Raw genomic sequence first — 24,472 nt, 5'->3', positions numbered from 1 at the left:
TCCGTGTGTCGGCCCTGCAGGGTTCCCCCCGCGCTGGCGGCGCGGTGGTACCGCCCTTTCCCCCCCCCCCGGCGGTGCGCGCGGTGGTAGCGGCGGGGCGCGCGCGCGCTCGGCGGCCGGAGGTGCGTGAGGGGAGCGGGGGCGGGTTTGGGGTTTGGGATTTTTTGGGATTTGGGGTTTGGAATTTGGGATCGGGCCCGTCTGGTCCTTGCACTCCCCGAGCCGGAGGGGCCCGGGCTGCAGGGAAGCGCTCCGAGCTGCTTTCGCACACCTCGGGGACGGGCAAACTTCCACCTCAGGCCCTGCAGCGTGCAGGTGCTGCAGCTTCCCCCGGCCCTGAAGCCCTTCCCAGCCCTGACACTCTGTCCCAGGTAATGTCACCCCGGGCCGTGCCGCCTCTTCTCGGGCTGTACAACCTCCCCTTCAGGCCGTGGCCCCCTCTCCCAGCTCTCATCCCATCCATGCTGTGAGCCCCTCCTACACCCTGAACCCTCCCAGGCCATGGCCCCCTCTCCCAGCTCTCATCCCATCCAGGCTGTGAGCCCCTCCTACACCCTGAACCCCCCCAGGCCATGGCCCTCTCTCCCAGCTCTCATCCCATCCAGCCTGTGAGCTTCTCCTACACCCTGAACCCCCCCAGGCCATGAACTCTGCCCTTGAAGCCCAGAACCCCCATGCTGCCATTAAACCCCTCCATCAACCCTGCAGCCTCCTCCCAGACCCGGAACCTTCCCACTTTTAGTCCTGAACTCTCCCTCACAGGCTGCAAATCCCCCTCACTCCTCAGCCCCTTTCCAGACCCGTACCTGCCCCACTGCTGGCCCTAAACCCTGTTTGAGGCTTTGAACCCCCCCTAGCTGCCCTAACCCCCCTCCTCACCCAGTATCCTTCCCCCAAGCTGGGACCCTCCCCAAGCCGTGCACCCCCTCCCATTTCGGGTTATAACCCCCCACAAAGGGCTTTGGTTACTCAGGAGCACCCCCAGAGCTGCATGAAGGATCTGAAGTGGGTGAACCCAGATCTGATCTCTCTGCAGCTCACCAGAATCCCCCCAGATCTGCGGGTGCTGCGCCATGTTCGGCTCCTCCCGGGGCGGGGTCCGGGGGGGCCAGGACCAGTTCAGCTGGGAGGATGTCAAGACGGACAAACAGCGTGAGAATTACCTGGGTAAGGGCTGATCCTGCTCAAATCCCACCCTCCCCTGTCCCCTCTGCCCCGGTTTTGGGGTGTGCTGATGAGGGAGATCATGGTTCCACACAGGGAACTCGCTGATGGCGCCGGTGGGACGGTGGCAGAAGGGCAAGGACCTGACCTGGTATGCCAAGGGCAAGAAGGACACGGCCCCACAGTTATCCCGGGAGGAAGAGCTGGCTGCTGTCCGCCTGGCTGAGCAGGAGGCCATGATGGCAGCACTGTGAGTGCACACCCCACCAAAACCCCAAAAATCAGGAGGTGTGTGTCCCCACACATGCATCACCCCTTCTTGCTTTTCTAGGGGCTACAAGAACTTGAAGAGGCAGCCCACGGGCCTCAGCAAAGAGGTAACAAACAGGGGCATCCCAGTGTCCCCTGGGCTGTGATTTTGGGGACACACAGAGGACACTGTCCCCCCTCCCCACAGGACCTGGCTGAGGTGTGCAAGAGGGAGGGCGCCGAGCGGGACGACAAGGACGTGGATCGGGTGGTGGGTTTGGGCAGCTCCAGGTAAGGAGAGGGAAGGGTCCCAGACCAATTTCAGAACAGTTTGTTTGATTTTAGTGTTTTTATGCTTTTTTTTTTGTGTGGTCTCTGTGCAGTGGCAGCGCTGGCCGGGTGATGCTCTCCAAGGAGGACAGAGAGGCAGCCAAGATGGGGCTCTCAGTCTTCACGGTATTGTCCCTTGGAAGGTTCAAAAACAGATGGAAAAAGGCAAAAAGCAGTGCCCCACACTTGGAATACTTCATAAAAACCCATCTGGGTCTTGTAGCCCAGAGATCTGCAGAGTTTGCTCTGTTCTTGCTGGCATGGAGTTCATTTGTGGGGCTTTAATTTGGAAACAGCTCTTAAGGGTATTCTAAATTTTTCCCAAATGTAATTTAAAGGTTTTTTTCTAAGTTTAATTTTTAAAGGGAGAAAAACCCTTTGTCTTGTAATTACAGTCTGTGGGGTCTTGGATTCACTTTGTATTTTTCCCCCTCTCCAACCCTAGCACCAGAGAGTCTCCAGCAGCCCAGAGACATCTGGCTCCAAGAAGAAGCAGGAAAAGGAGGAGAAGGTGGAGGAGAAACGGTGAGGATTTTTCCCAGTTTGGTGGGAAACCACCAGAAATGCCCTGGATTTTGTAGGAAATATTTTACAACATGTTTCCATGGCTCTGTTTGGCAGTGGGCTTGTTTTGCATCTCTCTGAATCATCCCCAAAAGCCTCTGTGGGTTTCTCTTTGGCAAAGGAGGGATGTGGTGGGATGTGCCTGGAAAAAGGGATGAGGAGCCAGAGGGGGTGCACAGTGCAGGTATTCTCACTGCTTGATCTCCTCCCTGCAGACCTGAGAGCAGCAAAAAATCCAAAAAGGAGAAAAAGAAGGAGAAAAAGAACAAGAAAAAGAAGAAACATAAGAAGGAAAAGAAGAAGGACAAGGACAAGCATTCCAAGAAGGATACTACCCCCTCATCCTCCGATTCTTCCCATGCTCGGGATCAGAGGTACAGTAATTTCACGATTTTAAGCCGCACCATTTTGACTAAAATTTTGGTCCAAACCCAAAGTGCGGCTTATAGTCTGGTGTGGCTGAAATATGGACAAAGAATGAAAAGTTGTTGTTTTAGTTTGGAGGACAGGTGTCTGCTGAGAAAGGCAGGAGCTTCTCTTTGAAATGGAGAATGTAAACCCCCTCCCTCCAAATTATTAGAATTTTGAAATCAAGGGGCTCTCAGGCAAAGATATGGGAATTAGGAATAACAGTTCTTTACTAGGGAAATTAAAATAGAAATACAGCACTACAAAGAACAAACCCCAAACCCTGACACAGTCAGAGTACAGCCTGACACCCGTCAGGCAGGGTGTTGGCAGCAGTCCCATTCCATGGTGGCTGCATCCTCCTGCAGTGACAGATGTGGCTCAGTTGGAGCAGTGCTCCTGTACAAGGTGCAGTTTCCCTCCGGAGCTCCAGTGGGGATGTGGAGAAATCCGGTTTTCCTCTGGAGTCCAGTGGAGAAAGGGGCTCCCTTAGTGTCCCAAAACCTCTGTTTTTATCTTGGTAAGAAATGTTGGGCTCTTCCCCCTGGCTGGAGCAACTCCCAATGGGATGCAGTAATTTTATCAGTGCCACAGTGGGACTCAATGGCCATGAGCAGAAAATGACTGGCTGGAGGAAGGATGGGTTGTGAAAAGATAAAGAACAATGCCCTGCCTGGTTTCAATGGATGGCCCATTAGCAGAATATCTCCCGTGGAGATCAGGATCACTGCCCCACCCTCAACAGATGGTGATAGAACAGATACCTTTTATCACATTCTGTATTGTAACGTGCGGCTTATGTATGGACAAAGAATGAAAAGTTGCTGCACCCGGAAGTGCAGCTTACACTCAGTGCGGCTTATAACCATGAAATTACTGTAACTGGGTTGGGACGGGGCATCACCAGTGGAGAACAGGAGGAAGGATTCAGGAGAACCACATGCACATGGCCTCTATCAGAACACCCTGCCTTTCCAAAATCCCTTTTCAACCCCCAGAACCACCTTATCCCCGCAGGCACCAGCGCAGGAAAGCACAGCAGCACTCGGAGGCGTCGCGGCACGGGGGCCGGCGGCGGCGGGACACGGAATCCTCAGCGAGCAGCGGCAGCAGCGGCCGCAGCCCCGCCCGGCGGCGCAGCCGGAGCAGGGACGGCCGCGCCCGCCACCCGTCCCCGCGGAGAAAGGGCAGGAAGAGGAGCAGGTCCCGCTCTCCCACGGCCCGCGGGGTCCGGCAGCGCCACGACACCGACTCGGAGGACTGAGAGGGATCTGGGGGTTGTTTCAGGGAGATTTTGCAGAGATTTCTATTTTTTAAGGTGATGAAATTAAAAAGGCCGCAGCCCCGCGGGTGCCGGGGCAGAGTGTGGCAAAGGGCATTGAGGTGGTGCCAGCTGTGAGGGGCAGCAGGGGCTGGGCACCCTTCTCCTCACTCCCTAAAATCCATCCAGGCAGGATTGAGCATGGAGGATGCTGTGGGTGGCAGCAGGGGCTGGGCACCCTTCTCCTCACTCCCTAAAATCCATCCAGGCAGGATTTAACACAGAGGATGCTGGTGCTGGGGTGGTTCTGGCTGTGGTGCTGAAAATGCTGTGGATACCTCGTTTATGTACAGAGACTTTGGAAGAGATTATTATAATTATTATTATTATTCTTGTTATTATTATGGGGTTTTGTCTTCTTTCTCTGCTAGCCAGTGCAGTGCCTGATGAGTTTCTTGTGGGATTTAAACCTCAGCCCAGGATTGTTTCTGTTCCTGGCACACTGAAAGAGGGGGATTTTACCCCAATAAATAGAAATATTGACCCCAATGGAAGGGGGGTGTCCCAGCACTCCGCAGCAGCGCCGGGGCCGTGCCAAGCACGGGGTAATTTGTGTAATTAACGATGCAGCTGAAGACAGGGAGGGTTTGTGTGTCTGGGTGGACAAAAGCCCAGTGGGACCGTGCTCAGGAGCTCACAAAGCCCTTCTGTCCCAACGTGCTCGGCCCAAGCAGCAGGAGATGCTCACAGCCTTTGGTGATCCCCACCCCAGCAGGATTTTTGGCACAAGGACTCAGAGCAGCTGCAGCTCCAGATCCATCCCAGGGATCCCCAGCACTCCCTGGCCAAGGGCTCTGCCCCTCCATGGGATTTTGGGATCCAAAATGAACACCCCAGAGCAGGACTGTGCCTAATGGGAATTGGTGAAGAGGGAGATAAGGGGGAGCACCACAACTCCCTCCATGGCTCCCACTGCCCATCTTCAGCTCCCCAGCTTTGGGATGGATGCTGTGGCAGGGCTGGGCAAATGGAGAGGGTGTTCCAGGGCTGCTCACCCCAAAACCTCCCTGTCCAGCTGCTGAAAAACTCCTGGGGGCCTGGGCAGGATTCTCTGCCCTGGGCTGGAGCCACCAGAGCACAGCCCTGATCCCATCACCCCATTCCCTGTTTTCCACAGCAAATCCTGGATGCAGAGGAGCAGCTTCCCAACCAGCTCACCCCTCAAATTCAATTCCCTCCAGAACAGAATAAAGAGCTCTCCTGACCCATTAGGGATGCAAATATCCAGATTCAGAGCTTGAAATTCCAAGGTGGATTTCTGATTTGATCCCAGTTTGCCCAGTGCCCCTGTTACCCACCCAGACTCCCAGGTTTCCCCACAGGAATTTGCTCTCCAAGCTGCAGGACAGACCTTTCCTCCTGCAGCTTTTCCAGCCCGTGCAATGGGGACTCTGCAGCAGCTCCAGGCAGGAAAACAGGCGGGAGCTGGCGGGCAGCCCGAGCTGCAGCTGGCAGGGAAAGCAGAGAGCACCCAGAGGAGGAGCTCTGTCCTGGAGCCACAGGGGACTGCAGAAAGGAAAAATGCAAAACAAAGCACTCAGGAAGGCAGAATTCCTATTTTATCCCCGCAGAACTGCTAATTCCCAGATCCTGCTGTTAACTGGGAGCTGCTGGGGGAACAAAGTGACAGCAGCAGAACCCAACCAGCATCACCCAGCATTGCACCTGCAGGGTTCCAACCAGGAGTGATTAATTTCTTGGAAAATAAAGGAGATCTCCTCAAAATTTTGTGCAAATTGTGATGTGGATTTGGATGCCCTGAACAAAGATGATACAAAGCAACACCATACCAGTGCAAGTTTCATGAAACTTTTTATTCAACAAGTATTTAATTATGATTCTGCCAAGATGATCGAATGAACAGCAAGGCATAAAAAACATGAAATAGTTAAGAGATTTTATTCTAATAGCTTTAATTACAGTGCTTGTTTGTCGAAATGAAAACTGAAAACAAGTATACAAAACAGTTGATTACTAGTTGTGTATTGAAAGCAATAACAACACTAAATAAACCAGTTCTGATAGTTCCTCGAGTTAAAGTTTAACAGCTCCAGCTTCTTCAGTGTTTATCAAAATACAAAAGAAAAGTAAAGAGGTCTTTTTTTTATTTTTCTGATGGCAAATCTGAACCTTGCAGTATGAGGGATGCCAAGGGTTTTCACACATATACAGATATGGGATTGTTCCAAAATGGGATTGAATACTTGTAGAGTGGAATGACTCTCCAAACTCTCATGCTTTTTTGTTTGTTTGTTTTTTTTTCCCTAGACACTATAGATAGATGTTTGGTGTTTTTCATGGCAATTCTTAGTTAAGTACAGTACTTTCTGCCTATAGAGCTTAGGACTGGGACAGGCTGTGCTTCCTGTGGAAAGGTTTTGCCTTCTGGAGTGGTTTACGCACAAGAAAAGTACAAAACACTTGCTGACAAATATGACAGGCTAAAAATGTCCACTTCTGGAAATGATTCAAGTTCAATGGAAACGAGAAATCTCACCTGAACCAAAAGTCAGATGTTCAGCATGAGTCTGCAGAGCTCATCTAAACCAGGCCCAGCAAATCTTTTAACGGTTGTGAACGAAGATGAGCACAGACTACAAGCTACAGAAAGAGCCAGAGATCTACTACTTATGATCTGTTCATTAAGCAGATGAAGCTAATTGGGTGTCAGTCATTGCTTCACCCTTTCAAAAGAATCAAGAGTCACCACGTTAGAGCTGGAGCAGCAGAAGCGATGTCAAACGTTTTGTGTGTTTTAAGTGTTTTTACTTTTCCTTGTCTGTTTAAAAAAATACAGAATTCAGGTTAAAAACCAACCACCAAAATGGATCTCACAGATCTCACAACCCAACCAAGATCAAATCCAGCTCTACTGCACAAGGACCACTGGCAACCCTTATGTTATTAACCCACTTAATTCCCTTCCAGGTACTAAACAGTGACTTGATTCTTTACAATAAAAAAGCTGAGTAATATTGCATAGGAGTACCAGAAACTGCCTCATTGGAAACAAAAACTATTTACATTAAATAAGAAACCTAACTGTTTTCAGGCTTGTATTTGCCACATTTACAGCATGATGCAATATATACTGTGACAAAAAGAAATGAAAACAGCTTCCGGCACTCAATACCACAAAGTAGCACAGTTTGCCACATTAGAGTAAAGCAAGGGCCAAGAGGAGAAATAAGAGGGAGGGGTGGAAGAAAGGGAAGAGGAAGGTTTATGGTTTCATTTCTGGTTTCGGAGCTGATTGGACAACCAGTCCAGTCCTTCATAGAGACCATCTCCACTAGTGGCACAGGTGGCCTGGATGTACCAGTTCCTGTGGCGAAGGGAATGCAGTCCCAGTTTGTCTGTGATTTCTGCTGCATTCATGGCGTTCGGCAGGTCCTGAGGGGAGCAACAACAGTCAGTCCCTCTGCTCATCCAGCTTTAGGGCATCACAACACTCAGGAGCTCTCAAACCTCTCAGAAAACCCCAGGGGATTGCTTTGATACTCAAGCTGCATCCCCAACACTGACAAAAGCCTCAAAGGTTTAACAGCCCAATCTCAATCATGGAATATTTCCTAGGGAAGTGAGACAGCTGATGCTGGATCCAGGCATTCCCCCACTCTGCACACAATTCCAAGTCTGTTTCCATCCTTTCTGTGACTGCAGTTATGATTTCAGACCAACTTTTACCACCCAGTACCACTGTGCTGAGCACAGCTTTGTCAGAGCCCGCCTTTCCTGCCCCTGGACATCAGCTCTGGCACCCTCCTCCCTCCCAGCTGAGGCTGTGCCATCAGTGGAGCAGGATGTTATTCCCTCTTTACATTTCCTGCTCACATTTCAGGCCCTTGACATTTGGGGTTAAGCTGCCAAGACCTCTACAAGCAATAAAAGGCAGAACTCTCAGCTAACTCTGAGGGCTGGGAGAGCCCAGCTAAAGCACATTAGAACTGCAGTGCTGCCACCACCAGCAGTGCCCTCAAACACCCCAAATGAGGAATCCAGCAAGGTTCTGGCATTCCAGCATTCCTCTCTGGAGGAAGCTGTTGTAATTGGGCCATGTCAACCTTAAAAACCAAACTGGTTTTCATTAAAACTGAAAATCTTTTAGCCAAGATTGTTTTAGAATGATGCTCCTTTCAGATGAGAATTTAAACCATGGTTTTCTCCCTTCAACATACCTGAATGGCATTTACTCTGAGTTTATTTATCATCACACAAATATGAAAATCAAAGTCAAGATCTGGCACTCCCAAGGAGGTTGGAAGTTTTCAAGGGTTCTGACAGCCAGACACCTTTCTTGGGCATACCTGTTTGTTAGCAAACACTAATAACACAGCATCTCTGAGCTCATCTTCTGCCAACATTCTCATCAGCTCTTCTCTGGCCTCGTTCACACGTTCTCTGTCATTGCTGTCAACCACAAAAATCAGCCCTAGAAATAAGCAAACAAGAATAAACATAAACCTGAAGCCTCATGTCTGAGAGAAAGTCTGTTCTTGCTGAAAGTTGGTGAAAACTGGTGTTGGTTTGCATTTGTTTTTGCAGCTTGGGTACTGTTTCTACACGAGCCCTGGGAGCAGCAGCTCCTGGAATGCTGTGACAGACTCAAAGACACACATGAAAAAGGCCCAGCAGTGACAGAAGTGACAAACTCTCAGTTCCTGGGGCTGCAGAGCTTTCAGTGAAGACTCTGCTTTGAAGTGAGGGCAGAGCTGTGATGCTGACAGAAGAAAAACAAACTCCTGAACTGGCTCTGAGTCAGGACAAGGAAGACTGGTTCTTTGAACCTCCAACCAGAGCAGCACACAAACACACCCTTTTACAATAATAAATATTTCCACTCCCCTCCATGAAACTTGCAAAATGAACTTAGTGAAGAGTGAAAAAGCTCTGGTAGATGGTGGGAAGCTGGGGGTCAGGTGAGTGCACTCACCTTGTGTGTTCTGGAAGTAGTGGCGCCAGAGGGGTCTGATCTTGTCCTGACCACCCACATCCCACACTGTGAAGCTGATGTTCTTGTATTCTACTGTTTCCACATTGAAACCTAAAAAATAACAAAGAGATTGTGGCACAGATGTCACTTGTTTTATTTAGCAAGTCACACTCATGGACTGTCACCATTAGAAGTTTACTTGTAACTGGAATTACTTTAAAGCAGCAGAATCCTGTGCTGAAGCTCCTGCAGACAAACACAGCTTGTCCTGCTCCCACCATCACCCCAATGAACAAATCTGATTGCTACCTGAGCAGCTGTGTTGCCTAAAAAAAAACCCCAAACAAACAAAAACCCTTAAAACCTCCCCTGGGTTTTAAGAACTGCAAATGTCAACACCCTCCAATAAAAGAGAGAAAAGAAGTGAACCCTCTGCTGCTCAGTCTGACTGACATGCTGCCATAACAGCCTGCAGACAAATTGTCTTTTTGTGACCCACAAAGGCTCATTCCACAGGTGACTGATTGAAGAGTGCAGTGAGAAAAGAGGCACCATCTCCTCCCATGGCAGAACATTTGGCTGTGCCACCTTCACACCAAGTGTTTGTTCTGACAGACAAGTCACTTAAATCAGCTGAAACCCAAATCCCAAAGCCATCAGTTAGAGAAACAGAGAACTCTTACCTATAGTAGGAATAGTAGTTACTATTTCACCAAGTTTAAGTTTGTACAAAATAGTTGTCTTTCCTGCAGCATCCAGGCCAACCATTAGAATCCGCATTTCTTTTTTGCCAAAAAGGCCTTTGAAGAGGTTAGCAAAAATATTTCCCATGGTTGAGATATGTTCTCACTGGCCAGTGAAGTCTAAAGGAAAAAAAAGATCAGAGTATCACTCCTGAGTAACCAACAGTTGTGTTCTGACCATGACATAAAAACCCCAAAAGCCAAAGTAAGAGATGATGTGAATCATTTATAGATACCCCAGCACCACTGAACGTTTTCCCCCCACACAGATGAACAGATGTGCTCATGAAATGACTCAGCCTAAAGTGCTTGAAATGCTTCAAATACTCTTTCAGAGATTTTAGCATTAATTGCAGTTCTCACACTTTTGCTTGCAAAATTCATGCAGCTGACCACTTCAGGTACTTTGGTCCCCACTGTCACGGGATCATTTATCTGCAGAACAGTGTCACCATTAAACAAACAAACTTTTCCCATCGACCTGCAGATAAATTTCTGCTTAGCACAGCAATAGTTGGTCCTTCTTTGGGGAAGGAAACTCTGCATACAGCCTGGATTTTCTCCTACTCAGAAATTTCCTTCCCCTCTATCCCTGAGGAAATGGTCTGTGAACAGCACATAAACACAGAGCAGTTACTTTCATTAACAGCTGAGGGAAACCTTCTGGAGGAAGCAAATCCACATTTAATCAAACTTAACTAGGGAGAATGAACAGCCACATGAAAAGAGCAGGTTCAGAGATGAGCACTTCCTTCACAGCCAACACTCCTGCCTGGGTGATTAAAGTGATTAACGTCAGCAGGAGCTTCCTGTTTAGGAACTGCAGGAGCTGCCTCAGACACCTCCCTGTGCCCTTGGCACCTGACCCATCCCAGCACAAATTCCCCCCTTCCCAAACTCACTCCTGCACAGTTCACAGCAGGATTGAAGCTCCCATGAGAGCCACTGCTGTGCTCACACAAGCAGCCTGCACACCAGACACACTGCAGGGTGACAGGGACAATTCTCACCCTCCCTGATGCTGCCTCTAGAAGCTCTCAGGTGTCAGATTAAGAACAGACAGAGCCCAACCGAGAATTCAAGTTTCAGACAAGATGCACAAGCAGCCAATACATGCAAAGCATGAGTTTCCTGTAAACCAAATCAAATTTCAAGCACAACTTGAAGCTTGAATCATCTCTGGAAATATTCTGTATTTCATGATGAAGCTGTACATGAAACAAAACTGTCTCTAGAAAGAGATTTTACAGAAGATCTATTTAAGAGCATTAAAGCAAGGTTTGGATTGAAGAGCACACCACAACACAAAAGCTTTTTCCCTCTCTGTTTAGTGATGTCATGACTGAAGCCTGGCCTCTCCACCCTGCCCTGGGAAAAAGCAGACCAGTTCTGTCCTCTTCAGGAAGCTTTGCTGGATACAATTTTTAACCCAAAAGTTAAACTCTAACAGGAACCAAATCACGTGTCAAGCACCCACAGCTCCACAGGGAAGTTCAGAGTCCACTCCAGAGTTCCTAAAGACGTCAATCCCCACATACCAACTTGCTGAAGCAACTCCAGCCAAAGCTTCATTTATTTTATATGACTGAACTCCTCTACAAACCAGACTGGGGATTAAAACCAAAGGGGGAGGTTTAAAACTCCTATTATTCCACCATTTCCTCTTGTATTTCTGCAGCATGACCATGGATACTCCACTCCCACTGGAATACACCAAGGCTATATAAACAGGAAGGTTAATTAGGCAGCAGAGAAAACAGTTTTGCTGCAGTCCCCATTCCTCCACAGCAGGAAATCTCCCATCCCAGCCCACAGCACAGCTCTCACCAGGCTGGAGGGCAGGGAGGCTGGAAAGCTTCCCTTTGTCTGGCTGCTCATGCCACCTCTATCTCCTGCTCCATCTGGAAAGCAGCAGTGGGGGCTGAACTGTGACCTTTTAGCAGAGCTCACAGAAAGGCACTGCAAGAACTTTTGCAGCAGGGGAACCTTAGAAGGCTGCACAAAGAATGCCTTTCTTTGCTTTGCACACATTTAAAAGCACAATAGGTTATCAACTGCTTGGACTATCACAGTAATTAGGTAAAAGAGGAAAATCCTATCATTTACATCCACAACGTCTTTCCACACACTGGAGCTGCTGAACAAGTTGCTTGTACTTGGCACTAAGAGCAGAGAATCCCGTTAGATCCTTGTTTTCCTGGCAGCTATTTCCAGGTCAAGCCTGCCCTTCACCACTGAAGCTGCTTTTATACCACCCATGCTCCTATTTTTACTTTTTGTGAAGAATAAGAAGTTAAGATCCATTGAAGCACTCTGCTTCCATTTCCCTCTTGTTCTCTTCCAAACCCATTCTGTAACTTTATTTGGTACTTCAGGGTAGGTGGCATTACAAAAAGTCACATTTATTTTTACAGGCAGCACAGTATAGTTTGCAGCCCACTCCTGCAAGAAAAGTGTTTACAAGTTGACTAAAAAGTAGCTGAATCCTTGCTGTTTAAAAGAAAACTAGGAGAAATTCATCTGCAGAGCTGCCACAAACAGTTTTGGTTCCATCAGGGTTTTGCTGGATGGGGCTGGGGTAGGGTCCCATGGGTGGGAAGGAGTTACTCACCTTCATCTCTCCCCACAGGGAAGGAACTCGCACTCCATGGTTTGTACTCTGCACTGCCACAGAAGTGCCTGGATGGGCCTGAGCTGCTCCCCAGCCTCTGTTAATACAGCTCAGCTGAGGGGTCACGGGACTGCTCCCTCTGCACTCCAGCACAGCTTTCATTCCCACCCCAGCCCTTTACTTGCACCATGAGTTTGAAAACTCTTCAATTTCCTCGTGTTTCAAGTTAAGCTAAACCTTCTGTTGTTCCTCAGGCATCATCAGCCCTCACAATGCACACCCTGACTCACCAATATCTGATCTGTGCCCCTTACTGAAGTTTAACTTCCCCCTTCCCTCCACCCAAATGTTAGAATTGTTTTAGGAGCACAAGCTGGATAAAATTCCTGAAAACATAAAAGCCTGCAGCTTGTGAGCTGCCTGTAGTGCTTGAGCACATCTTCAGAAGAGGGATGCAGCAGGCTAAGTGGGAAGATTTGAGTATGAAAGGAACAGTTGGAATAAACAGCACAGACTATTTTCACAGAGCTCGGTGTGTATTTTCCATCAACACAACTCCAGCTTCTGGAAACGGCAGCTCAGCACCCCAGAGCAGACCCAGCTCACCCCAGCACTGTCTGTCTGTCTGTCCCTGCCCATGGAAGCCCTACAGCACCTGAACACACTGCACTACAAACCCGTCAGGCAGGCTGGGCTGAGATAATGTGCCATAGGTAAACAGCAGCGCTGTTCCAGGGGGAAGTTACAGTTTCGTTTCATGAAACAAAAGCATTTTCAGCTGTCGGTTTTCTAGTAAATGATACATTCAGATAAGGCAGGAGGAGAACAGGCAGCCTTTTGCAGAGAGGCTGGAGTGAGGAGTTAAAAATGAATGAGTGTCTGCAACAGCAGCAGCCCGGTGCTTGTTAAAGTGATACAGCCCAGGAGGAAGGAGCAGAATCTGCTTTTATTAATTGTGGTGGTTAGAGTAAGAGCTCTGAGGAATATCTCAATGCCAGAGAGCACTAAACACTTCATCATCCTGCAGCATTTTATATTTACACGTCCATTAATGCATTTGAATGTCATTTCATTCAGGCTGCTCATTGTGAGAAGCTCAACCTGCTGCTTGACCCCCACACCCCTGGGGTGGGCTTGGCTCACAACCCCACGGATGTGTGGCCAGAAGGGTGTGCAGGCCATCCAAGAGAGCAGAAATCACCTTGAAATTCCCACTGCACCTCAGTTTTACACCTCTGGAAAAGCTCTCCTTGACCACAGAGAGATCAAACTCCCCTGAGACAGGAGTTGTGTTTCATTCAGGTTTACAGCACTTCTCTAAACATACCAGAGACAAAAAGGGAGGCAGAGGATGCCAAATCCATTATTTACTCAAACTGTACTGCAGTACAAAAATACATTTATTTCACTTCTGTGGACCAGCACTCACCACACGAGGTGAATAAATAATGCTCCAAACTCTGCAAGTTTGCTGGGCCCATCATTTTGGCAATCTGAAAATCCCAGCAGCCACGGATACAGCAGGAGCTTTGAGGTCCCTTCCAACCCAAACCATTCCAGGATTTTATGGTTCTGTGATAAGATCAGTCAAGGAAAGCTCAAGTTCTGTCCCTCCCCTGCACAGCAGGCTGGGATAGGGGTACAGAGGGCATTTGCTGTTCCTCTCCTGTTTTAAAGGAGAGATAAACACGGTGCCACCAGTGACACACTGAGCTACAATCACACAAAACATTAAAGCACAGGTAAAACCCACAACAGCTGCAGTGTCACCAAAAAACTCCTCCCTTGCTCCATTTGCTTGGGCACCTTGGCAAGCAAAACTGGTAAAACTGCCAAAATTCCATCTCCATTTGAAGGAAAATCTACTTGACATTGACCTAAGCTTTAATTCCATGTCTAAAACAATTAGAAAACCCCCAAATCCATAATTCCTACCTTGCTATTAACAGACTGGTTCTACCAGTCACAGGGGAACACAAATGGATCAATTTGTTATTTACCACAAATATTGATCTGAAATTCAGCCAGTTGTCACTAGTTAGCCTAGACCATTCTTCCTCATTTATAGCATTCTTGAATGTTTTAAATTAAATTATCAAGAGAAGCAAAATATTCACACAAGAGATCACCAAACCAATGTGCAAATTAGAGGTGAGAAAGCATTTTTTAAAAAAACCCATGCAACTCCAACAGCTGTTACTGTGCTACATGCAAGAACAACTGGCAAATAATTCCAAGTGCAAATCTAACCCTACAGCTTGTTCTTAACAATACAAAGTGTGATTTAAAGGAGAATGTGAGAAGAGATCCAACAAGAATAGAACACTGCTAAAATTCAGGATTAATCTCCAGCCCCAGTGTTTCACACCCCCACTCAGCAGGGAACAGCACTGATGTGTTCTCTTGAACTTGAAATGATTTCTTTACAGATTAAAGTGCTTTGGTACAGCAAGTTTTGGAAACACCTCCTTATATATAACCAGGTTGGCCCAATACTCTATCCTAGCACAGTTACATTCCACTATTTTTAGAAATTGTTTACTGGCCTTCCACTGGCTAAGCTGAGAGATGATCATTTATCAACCCAAATCCTTTAACTTTGGGGTTTTACCACTGAAGTTCAGCTCAGCTAATTTTGATTTGAGTTTTTTTTGACCATACCAAGATCAGCAGGCATGGATTACGTGTGAGGTGTAAGAGCAGCCAACAGGCAGGCTGAGCCCTTTGTTCACCAGGTGATTCATTATCCTGCACAAACAGCACTGGAATAAAGGCCATGGCAACATCATCTTCCCTGAGCTCTTCATTAATAATAATAAGTCCTGACTCCTTTATGATTTTAGCCATTAGAAGCAGGACTCTTCACTGTGTGGAGATCAACACTGAGCACTGCAACCACTTGGGATGGAAAAGGGGTCCTGAAGGATCATGACCTGGATATGTGAGGGGAAAGGCAGCAGCACTGAAATCAAAGTTAAAGATCCATAAATGTGGGGGCATCTAAAGAGGAGCTGTTGGATTTGGGCATCCAAAAAGGGGTCCAAGGCATGTGGAGAGGGCCAAGCACAGGTGAGACAGCAGGTGAAAGGAAATCTCCTTGTCCAGCACCTTTGTTTAACCCAAGGAGGTTGAACACCCCACACCTTACCCAGAATGCTGGAACATTCTCTTGAGAGCACTGGGCTTGGAATAGCAGAAAACAGAAAATAGTTTCACTTAAAAGATCAAAACCCTTTGGGGTCATGCCTAGCTCACTCCTAAAATAAAGGCCAGAATAAAAAGAGTCAGGATCAAGGTTGCTTCACTTGATACTCAAAACTCAAATCAGAATTATTCCCTTATTCTCACCTTCAAGCAGGGAAAGCAAACTGCTGCTGATCCACAGCAAAACCTCCAACTATTTTTAGGATTTATACAATACCATAACTCAAGAGCACACAAACAAACCCAGAGGAGAAACAGATCTGAAAAAATATCTGATTTAAAGGATAGGTTGAAAGGTGAAAAGCACAGAGGGAGCTGCATCCATGCCCCTCCCTGCTCAGGAAATATTGTGGATAGAGTCACAAGAATGGCCTGTGACTTTCTGCTCACCAGTTCAGCACTGGTGTGAGAACTGGTGGGTACAAAGAATTTCTTTTCAGATAAGAGGTGCACAGTTGGGGTGGTTTTTTGTTTTTTTGAGGCTGAATTGTTCCTGAGCTCAAAATCTTCAATTTTAAGCCAAATATCCTGTTATTCATTCCTGGGAACTGGGCACTAAGTCAACATTTACACTCCTAGCAGAAATGGCAAGAACTCACACGAGAGCTCCATCCAACAATGAAATTGGCTTTAGCTTTGGGGAAATGTCAAGGCAGAGCCTCTGAGCTGGGGTGAACAAGAGACATGAGAGTTTTATCAGAACTGAAACATCAGCAGAAGCTCCACCACAGCCCCTCCGACGTTTGCTTGTGTTAAAAATAAGGAATAAAATCGGATACTCGCAAGCAGAAAGGAAAAAAATGCTGAATTACACAGAAAAAGCAGCTGCTGTAGTAGGAAGCTGATTCTGAAGTTCTTTACTCATCAGTTAAAGAAAGGGAATGGCTGAGGATGGCGCCAGCTCTAACACAAGCTCTGTAGCATTCCAGGAGCAGAACTTCCAAGAGATTTCTAAAAAAAGAATCACAACTATTCCTTTTCAGATAAAGTTAGCTCGTGTTCACCAAACTTATCCACTGCAAAGCAAGCTGCTGAAATCTGTAAGAATCCTTGTTTGAAAGCCCATCTTTAAAAATAAGAGGTTGTTTTGGAAATAAAAGCCTCTGGGATGTGTAAATGTTCTTTAAATCTCACCACTGCCATTTCAGCTGGGATCCTGGGCTCTGAGCTTTTCCTCCTTCCATCAGCTCATGTCATCAATGGCTTAGCTGATAATTATCTGTATAAACGCTGCTGCTCAAAGCAGCTGGAGCACAGCAGAGTTTGGTGAATTCCCAGGAGCAGAATCCAGCCCCTACTCCCACACACGCTCGGTTTGCCTTGAAAAGCTGTGCCGGGTCCTCCCCCCACTCGGTCAGCATGACTAACACTCACAGGGAAGTGAGCACGAGCACAGCTCCTGCCGGGCCCTTCCACATTCCAACTATTTCACAACCTGGGAGACGTTCGGAGAAACCAATCTGAGATCTCGGGACCATTCACACCGAGGGGTTTGACTTGTACCAGGATTTACATCACAAACACAAAGCTGTTCTGAGGGGAGGGCGCCTCTGCTCGAGCCATTTCCATTCCTGATGCTCCACCGCAGGAAGCACCAACAAAATTGGCAAAGCTGCGGAGTTTGGAGTGGTGGAGGTTCAATCGAGGTGAGATTCCTCGCCCTTTCACCCAATGTAATTATTCCAGCAGGGAAAGCAGCCCAACAGGGCTCTCCAGCACTGCAGACACGTTTGTAGCAGAGAAAATCAGTGGCACCAAACCAACCCCAAAATTTTTCCTTTCAGAGAATCCATTTATCCATAAAGCTGTACCCCTATTTTATTCCATTACAAACCCCATGAACAAAAGCAAAATAGCAATCCTCCACTTCAGCCACACTTCCTTTTTTTCCAACCCACAGAAGCGCTCCAAATCTGCAGCAAAAATAGCAATAAAGATATTGCTGAATGACCTTGGAAAAATCCACTTTGCCTCGGTTTCTCCGCCTGGAAAATAAGGTTAATGGAATACCCCGCAAAGAGGTGCTGCGAGCCTCGCAAGGCAAAGCTCGAACTGTTAAATAAACACCTGGAATTTCAGTTATTGACAAAGCTACAATTTCAACAGCAGACCTCTGGTCACGACTGCAATCAACCTGTGGAATTTGCTTTGGCAGGAACAGAGCGGCAGAGCCACAAGGTCAATGTCAAACGCGACAACATTTGGGGCAGTTTTATGGCCCCGGCAGAGTTTGGGACAGAGCCGGGCTATCACCTCATTGTCAGCCCCCAATATCACGTTCGCCTCTCGCACAGGCACGATGGAGTATTTTCAGACAGAATATAATATCCTCCCACCGGGAGCTGCCCCGCCAAGGAAAGCTGATCTCCCACACCACCAAAGCCCAGCCGATGCATGGCAAACAAGAGTTGTTTGCTCCAGGATAAAGCTCAACTCCTCAGCCCAGCAAAAAAAAAAAAAAAACACCAGCTCAGCAGCCAAGGGCTTAGGCAGGAACGAGCTCCGTCCCAGCAGCTCCATGCGAGCCTCGTTCCCCCAGCACAGGAGGGTTTCGGGGGGAGAGGAGAAGGAGGAAATGCCTGTCCTTCCTCAGAGCCGAGCACGGGCGGGGCAGAGGCCGGAATGAGCGAGTTTGGGGAAGGCAGGACAAGCCCATCCCGTGCAATGCCATCGCTAGAGGGAGCGGAGCGGGGCCTTGTGCAGCTGCTGCGGAGCTGGAGCGATTCCGATTCCCCTTCCCCAGCCCGGCCTGGCCCGGCCACAAGCGGGGATCCAAAGGCCCGGATCCCCCCCAACACCGCCCCAAAACCGCCACAGGGGCACGGATGGGCCAGCGCCGCTCACGGAGACCTCTGGTTCTGTGGGGGAAAAGGAATGAGTAGGGATAAGGTGGAGAGAGAAGGAATTAAAAGGAATGAGAAGGAAAGAACAGCCCGGCCCCTCTTCCTCAGCGCCCGCCACCGCCTCCCCTCAGCGCCAAGGCCGCGGGATGCGGGTGAGGGCGCGACGCGACGGGCGGGCAAAAAAGGCTGGAAAGGAGCGAAGAAGAAGGTGTCGGCAAACCCACCGGCGTCGTCGGGAGGCGCGGGCCGTGGGTCTGGCAGCGCTCGGAGGGTCCCGCTCGGAGCCCGCTCGCCCCGGCCGCGATCCGCCCTGGAGCACAAGATGGCGGCGCGATGCGGCCACGTCAGTGCCCGCCCCGCGCGCGGCACCACGGGCAAGCGAGGAGGGCGCGGGGGGCGTGGCCTGCGCGGAGGGGGCGTGGCCAAGGCGGGCTGCGGCACGGCCGGGGTGCGCGGGGGCGGGGCGTAGAGACGCAGTGGGCGTGGTCACAGCGGGAGTGACAGCTCTGTGGGGTTGGGGGCGTGGTCTAGACCTTGTGGGCGTGGCCATGGCGGGAGTGACAGCGCTGTAAGATGGGGCGTGGTCTGATGTGTATGGGCGTGGTCAATGCGCAGGCCACGCCCCCTGGCGGACGCGGAGCGCGGGATCCCCCGGGATTGCGGGAATGGGATGGAACGGGATAGAATGGGATAGAACGGGATAGAATGGAACGGGATGGGGCTCGTGGGGACCGTGCCTGCTCTTCCGGCACGGCTCCTTCCCTTCCGTGCATCCCGCCCTCCCCTCGGCTGCGCTGTGTCCTCCCCTTTCCCTGCGCTCTTCTCACTTCGCTGCATCGCTCCCACGTTCCCTGCACCATTCCCTGTTCCCTGCCCCGTTCTCCTTTCCCTGTATCACTTCTCTTTCACTGCACCATTCTTTCCTTCTCCTTGCACCATTCCTCCCCCTTTCCCTGCACCGTTTTCCTTTTCCTGCGCTCTTCTCACTTTTCCTGCCTCATTTCCCATTCCCAGAAATATCGGAAACATTCCCCCTTCCCTGCAGCGTTCTTTCACCTGCTCTGCACCATCCTTCCCTCCTTCCTGCACTGTTCTCCCTTCCCCTTCACCGTTCCCTCTTTCCCTGCACCATTCCCATTTCCCTGCACCATTCCCCTTTCCTTGCACCATTTCCCATTTCCCTGCACCATTCCCATTTTCCCTGCACCATTCCCATTTCCCTGCACCATTCCCCATTCCCAAAGCTGGCAGCAATCCCCTCTGAGCTCTCACACCCTGGTGCCTCAGTTTCTCCATACAGGGAAAATTCCTTTTATTATTATTTTTTTTAACCAAAGCAATTGATTTTCATTATTTAAATTAATATTAATTCATTTTACCATACACAGGACAGAGGGAACACGTCAGCACAGCAGTATCTTAGCTCCACATGGAAGGAATCATTCACACGGTTCCAAAGCTCAAGAGGTCGGTGTAGAAACGACTGTGCACAATAAATTTAGGCTTATCTCCTTTCTGTTTTGGGTTAGCTTTGAGATAAATCGAGGTCATGTGCTGTCCTAGGCTAAACACTGAATACTTCCTTTGTTAAAGACAGGACGAGAAGTTTTGAAACACAGCAGGAAGCCACCAAAACTGCTTATTTCCAGATTTCCCCCTGATGCTCATAGGAAATAAATACTTCTAAAACCTCCATCCCCTGTCAAACGGGGCTGAAATCACCCAGCATTACACAGAGAACACAGACAGGCAGATGGGAGTGAGCCCAAAAGCTTCTTTTCCTAAAAAAAAAATTGGGTCACACGCAAGAGAGATGGTAGCAACAGGGCTGGGAAGTGCCAGGAGGGAGCCTGGGCAGGAGGCAGGATCATCCCTGTGCTCCTTCCAGGGAGGCACCACCCCCATGCAGAGCAGGTATCGATTAGTATTATTACTTTTGCTTTAGAAAGCACCTAAATTGCATTAAATCTCCCCAGAGAGTCACTCAGCAGCAGCACTGATGGGCTAATGAAGTGATGGCAAAGCCACGCTGAGAAATGAAATTAATCCTGTTTTCCTGCACTGTGGAAGCTGAGCTGGCTGGGATGGGGGGTTTCAGGAGGAGGAAAACTGTTCAGGGGACAGATTGTTGCCCACCTCGATGGCCAGGCATGGACAGCTACCACTGGGATCACAGATGTCCCTGTCCCTTCAGTGCAGCCCTGGCTCTGTCACCTGTTTGGGACACAGCAGCCTCCAGGACCTGGTGTAAGAGAGGCTGAGTTCAACCAAAAATATACCAAGTGAGATTTAAGGAGAATAAAGAGACTTTGCACTTGCTCAGGGCTCCTGGGGACAATCTGCCTCTGTCCTTGCTGGGTATTTTGGGTGAGCTGAGCTGGGAGGCTCTGTGTGTCCAAGTGAACAGCAAAACCTTGTAAACGAATTTCTCCCCATCCCCAAATCCCTCCTGGCCACAGCTGAGCTGAGCAGCCCTTGTTTCACAGCCCTGCCTCCATGGCCCGGTGGTGAACCAGATCAGGGCTGCTGAGTTAAAAATAACCCTTCTCTCCTTTTTTTTTTTTTTTAAATTTTATTTTTAACCCAGAGCAGCTCCTCATTTTAGCTCACTCAGGGGAGAAGATGCCCAACCCCACCACCCCAAGGGGTGAAAATCCAGCTGGTGGAGGTGCAGAGCAATCAGAGGTGCTTTCACTGCCACCACCCCTGACACATCAGCAGGGAGATGTGATTTCATTATTGCCACGCTGTGCACACCCGGGGGGACTGAGTTGGGGCCCTGTGTCCGTGTGATTCATCCCAGGCTGCTGTGATGCAACGGGAGCCCTTTGCCCTGTGACTCACAGGATTCGTGGAAAGAACAGAGAGGCCTCAGTTTCTTTTCCAGCTGAGGCAGCAGAAGCGCCCCTTGCTTTCTCCATCCTAAGAAAAATTCATGTGAGAGAAGGGCAAAGCAAGAAGGGCAGCTCAGCTCCTTTTCTGGGTGCTCCCAGAATTCCAGAAAACCCTGTGGATATTCCTGGATGGCCCCTTTGGAGCTTTGGAGAGTTTTCCTCCCTGCTGGGAGCCTCTGATGACAAATCTACTGCTGAACTACACCCTGTTCTCACTGCCCTTTTTGGAAAAAATAAAAAGAAAAAAAAGAAAAAGTGTTTGTGGAAGGCGATTTCTGAGGTTATAAAAATATTACCCAGAGTCACCAAGAACTTCCCAAGCCATACTTTTCCTTCTGCATCTACCCTGAGAGAAAAATACCACAGGCTGGATTTTCTCTTGCTCCAGGGTCCCCCAAAATAATCTTTTCTCCCAAGTGTGGGCAAGCTGTCTTTATTGAGAAAGTTTGGTGCAATGGGGTGGAGGAGACCCCTGAGCAGGTGGCAGCGATGTCCAACCATTAAATCCCTCCTGGTGGTGATGGAAAATTTCACGATTATAAGCTGCACCATTTTGACTAAAATTTTGGTCCAAACCTGAAGTGCGGCTTATAATCAGGTGTGGCTTATATATGGACAAAGAATGAAAAGTTGCTGTTTTAGTTTGGAGGACAGGTGTCTGCTGAGAAAGGCAGGAGCTTCTCTTTGAAATGGAGAATTTAAACCCCCTCCCTCCAAATTATTATAATTTTGAAATCAAGGGGCTCTCAGGCAAAGATATGGGAATTAGGAATAACAGTTCTTTACTAGGGAAATTAAAATAGAAATACAGCACTACAAAGAACAAACCCCAAACCCTGACACAGTCAGAGTACAGCCTGACACCCGTCAGGCAGGGTGTTGGCAGCAGTCCCATTCCATGGTGGCTGCATCCTCCTGCAGTGACAGATGTGGCTCAGTTGGAGCAGTGCTCCTGTACAAGGTGCAGTTTCCCTCCGGAGCTCCAGTGGGGATGTGGAGAAATCCGGTTTTCCTCTGGAGTCCAGTGGAGAAAGGAACTCCCTTAGTGTCCCAAAACCTCTGTTTTTATCTTGGTAAGAAATGTTGGGCTCTTCCCCCTGGCTGGAGCAACTCCCAATGGGATGCAGTAATTTTATCAGTCCCACAGTGGGACTCAATGGCCATGAGCAGAAAATGACTGGCTGGAGGAAGGATGGGCTGTGAAAAGATAAAGAACACTGCCCTGCCTGGTTTCAATGGATGGCCCATTAGCAGAATATCTCCCATGGAGATCAGGATCACTGCCCCACCCTCAACAGATGGTGATAGAACAGATACCTTTTATCACACCCTGTGTTGTAACATGTGGCTTATAATCAGGTGCAGCTTATATATGGACAAAGAACAAAAAATTGCTGAAACCCAGAAGTGCAGCTTATACTCAGTGCGGCTTATAACCGTGAAATTACTGTAATATTGGGGTGGAAGGGGCTGAAGGACACCGGTACTCATCACTGCTCCGTTTTCTGCTGCCCTGGAGCTCCTGGCTGCTGTCAGGTTGAGGATTTCTCACCTCTGAGTCTCTCACCTTGAGGTGAGAATTGCAATTACTCACAGGAGCTGAGAAATTGCACCACCCTCCACCCCTCCAGTGATTCGCTGTGTTGCCTACCAAAAATAGCGATGATTCCTGGAATTTGTGGTCCTGGGGTCACCTCTAGATGGGCTTGGACTGTTGAAAAGATGACAGATCTAATGTTGCTGCTCATGTTTCACCATCCTGGAAGGAACAGGAAGGTGGGAAGAGGGGAAAAGTAATAAAAAAAAACTCTACACGGCTGCCTGGAGAGGCAGAAAAATCAGAATATTTGCATTCAGAGCTTTTATTTTGCTGTGCTTTCTCCTCTCAGAGCTGATTTAGGTGGCAGAAGGACGCACTCATCTGGAGCACCTTTGAGAGCCTCAGCTGTGGCATGGGAGAGCAAAGGGAGCAGATCAGCTCTGTGCTCCCTACACAGAGAAAATGTTGGGAAAATTGCCTCAGCTCTCTCTGCTTCATTTTTTGTTCCTTGGAAGCAGCTGCAGCTCATGACTCAGGGCGTGCAGGGTGAGCTGGCAGTGAGGAGATGTTGAACACCAGGCTGACACCTCAGGAGGAAGCTGCAGCAGCAGGGGGGTGATGCCCAGTTTGGGCAGCCTTGGTGATGCCTTTTGGTACCCAGGGAAGGTGGCTTGGATAGGAAAAGTTGATTTTTGTGCTGTCACAGGATCACAGAATGGGTTGGAAGGGACTTTAAATATTCCCCATTTCACCCCTTGCTATGGCAGGAACACCTCCCACCACCCCAGCCTGCTCCAACCTGGCCTTGGGCACTCCCAGGGATCCAGGGGCAGCCACAGCTGCTCTGGGAAATCTCTTCCAGAGCCTCCCCACCCTCAGGTATCAATGGAGATAAAGAGGAGCTCCATCCTGCTGCAGACATCACCTCCAGCAGGCTCCATCACCCCAGCTGGTGGGAGGGCAGGCATGGATTTGCCGCGTCTCCCACGTCATTTTGACCCCAAAAATTTAATTTACTCAGTATTTAGGTTGGAAAATGCACTCTGGCTGGATGTCTTGCCTGAAAAACACCCTGTGACCTGCTCAGCCTGCCCTGACACTCAAACATCTGTGATCAAGGAGCACTCTCTGGCTGCATCTCCTCCCCAGAGCACCTCAGATGCACAAGGGGTCACCCTGAGCCAGAGCCACAGCTGGCAGCACCTGGGGCAGCTGTAGAAACACAGCCCTGAGCACTCCTGTTCTTTTTGGACAGCCCAAGGGGATGATGAGCTGAATTCAGCAGGGTGGGGAGATGCTGAGGCCAATTGCAGCACATCCCAAGCTTGTGTTTTAGGAGTGAGGAATGATGTCAGTGCTTGAGCCCAGGGTGGGAGGGCTGTGCAGCTCAGGGATGATGGTTGGTGCCTCCCTCCACCTTCTCCAGTTTGGGGTTTTTAGGGTTTTAATGTTGGAGGTGAGGTGGCAGAGCAGCTCCTGGTCCCTGGGGCTCAGGTCCAGGAGGGGTGGGGGCATGGACAGCCACCACTGTCCCCAAAGGACACCAGCCACTCCTCAAGGTCTTCATGGCACGGCTGTGGGATTGCCCATCGGAGTTTTTAATGGGATCAGGTCCTTAGGGATATCCTGGCATCCCCAAATCATGCACAAGGATGTTTGCTCCTGTGC

General features: G+C 49.1%; 2 protein-coding genes across 4 annotated transcripts; one reads left to right on the top strand and one right to left on the bottom strand.

Moving 5' to 3' along the window:
• Positions 1 to 74: 74 nt before the first annotated feature.
• C1H1orf35 (chromosome 1 C1orf35 homolog) lies at positions 75 to 5,602 on the top strand. Of its 3 annotated transcripts, none has more exons than XM_033083188.1 (9): positions 75 to 122; positions 1,037 to 1,167; positions 1,261 to 1,414; positions 1,496 to 1,541; positions 1,622 to 1,704; positions 1,797 to 1,869; positions 2,189 to 2,268; positions 2,523 to 2,681; positions 3,733 to 5,602. In XM_033083188.1, the coding sequence occupies exons 2-9, from the start codon at positions 1,074 to 1,076 to the stop codon at positions 3,977 to 3,979; spliced, it is 936 nt and encodes a 311-aa protein (XP_032939079.1). In that variant the 5' UTR covers positions 75 to 122; positions 1,037 to 1,073; the 3' UTR covers positions 3,980 to 5,602. The 3 variants fall into 3 exon arrangements, with proteins under 3 accessions (XP_032939079.1, XP_032939070.1, XP_032939087.1); XM_033083179.1 differs by lacking the exon at positions 75 to 122 and adding an exon at positions 142 to 371; XM_033083196.1 differs by lacking the exon at positions 75 to 122 and adding an exon at positions 142 to 371 and having other exon boundaries at positions 974 to 1,167.
• A 227-nt stretch (positions 5,603 to 5,829) lies between these two features.
• Positions 5,830 to 18,684, bottom strand: ARF1 (ADP ribosylation factor 1). The gene is made up of 5 exons (XM_033061801.2): positions 18,595 to 18,684; positions 9,653 to 9,832; positions 8,970 to 9,080; positions 8,344 to 8,468; positions 5,830 to 7,429 (listed from the first exon to the last, which is right to left on the bottom strand). Exons 2-5 carry the CDS (start codon positions 9,798 to 9,800, stop codon positions 7,268 to 7,270), a joined length of 546 nt encoding a protein of 181 aa, XP_032917692.1. The 5' UTR covers positions 9,801 to 9,832; positions 18,595 to 18,684; the 3' UTR covers positions 5,830 to 7,267.
• Between the last annotated feature and the right edge of the window lie 5,788 nt (positions 18,685 to 24,472).

This window comes from Catharus ustulatus, chromosome 1, assembly GCF_009819885.2.
Source record: "Catharus ustulatus isolate bCatUst1 chromosome 1, bCatUst1.pri.v2, whole genome shotgun sequence".
NCBI lineage: Eukaryota > Metazoa > Chordata > Aves > Passeriformes > Turdidae > Catharus > Catharus ustulatus.
The sequence above is the reverse complement of the archived record's forward strand: the minus strand, read 5'-3'. Positions and strand labels throughout refer to the sequence as shown.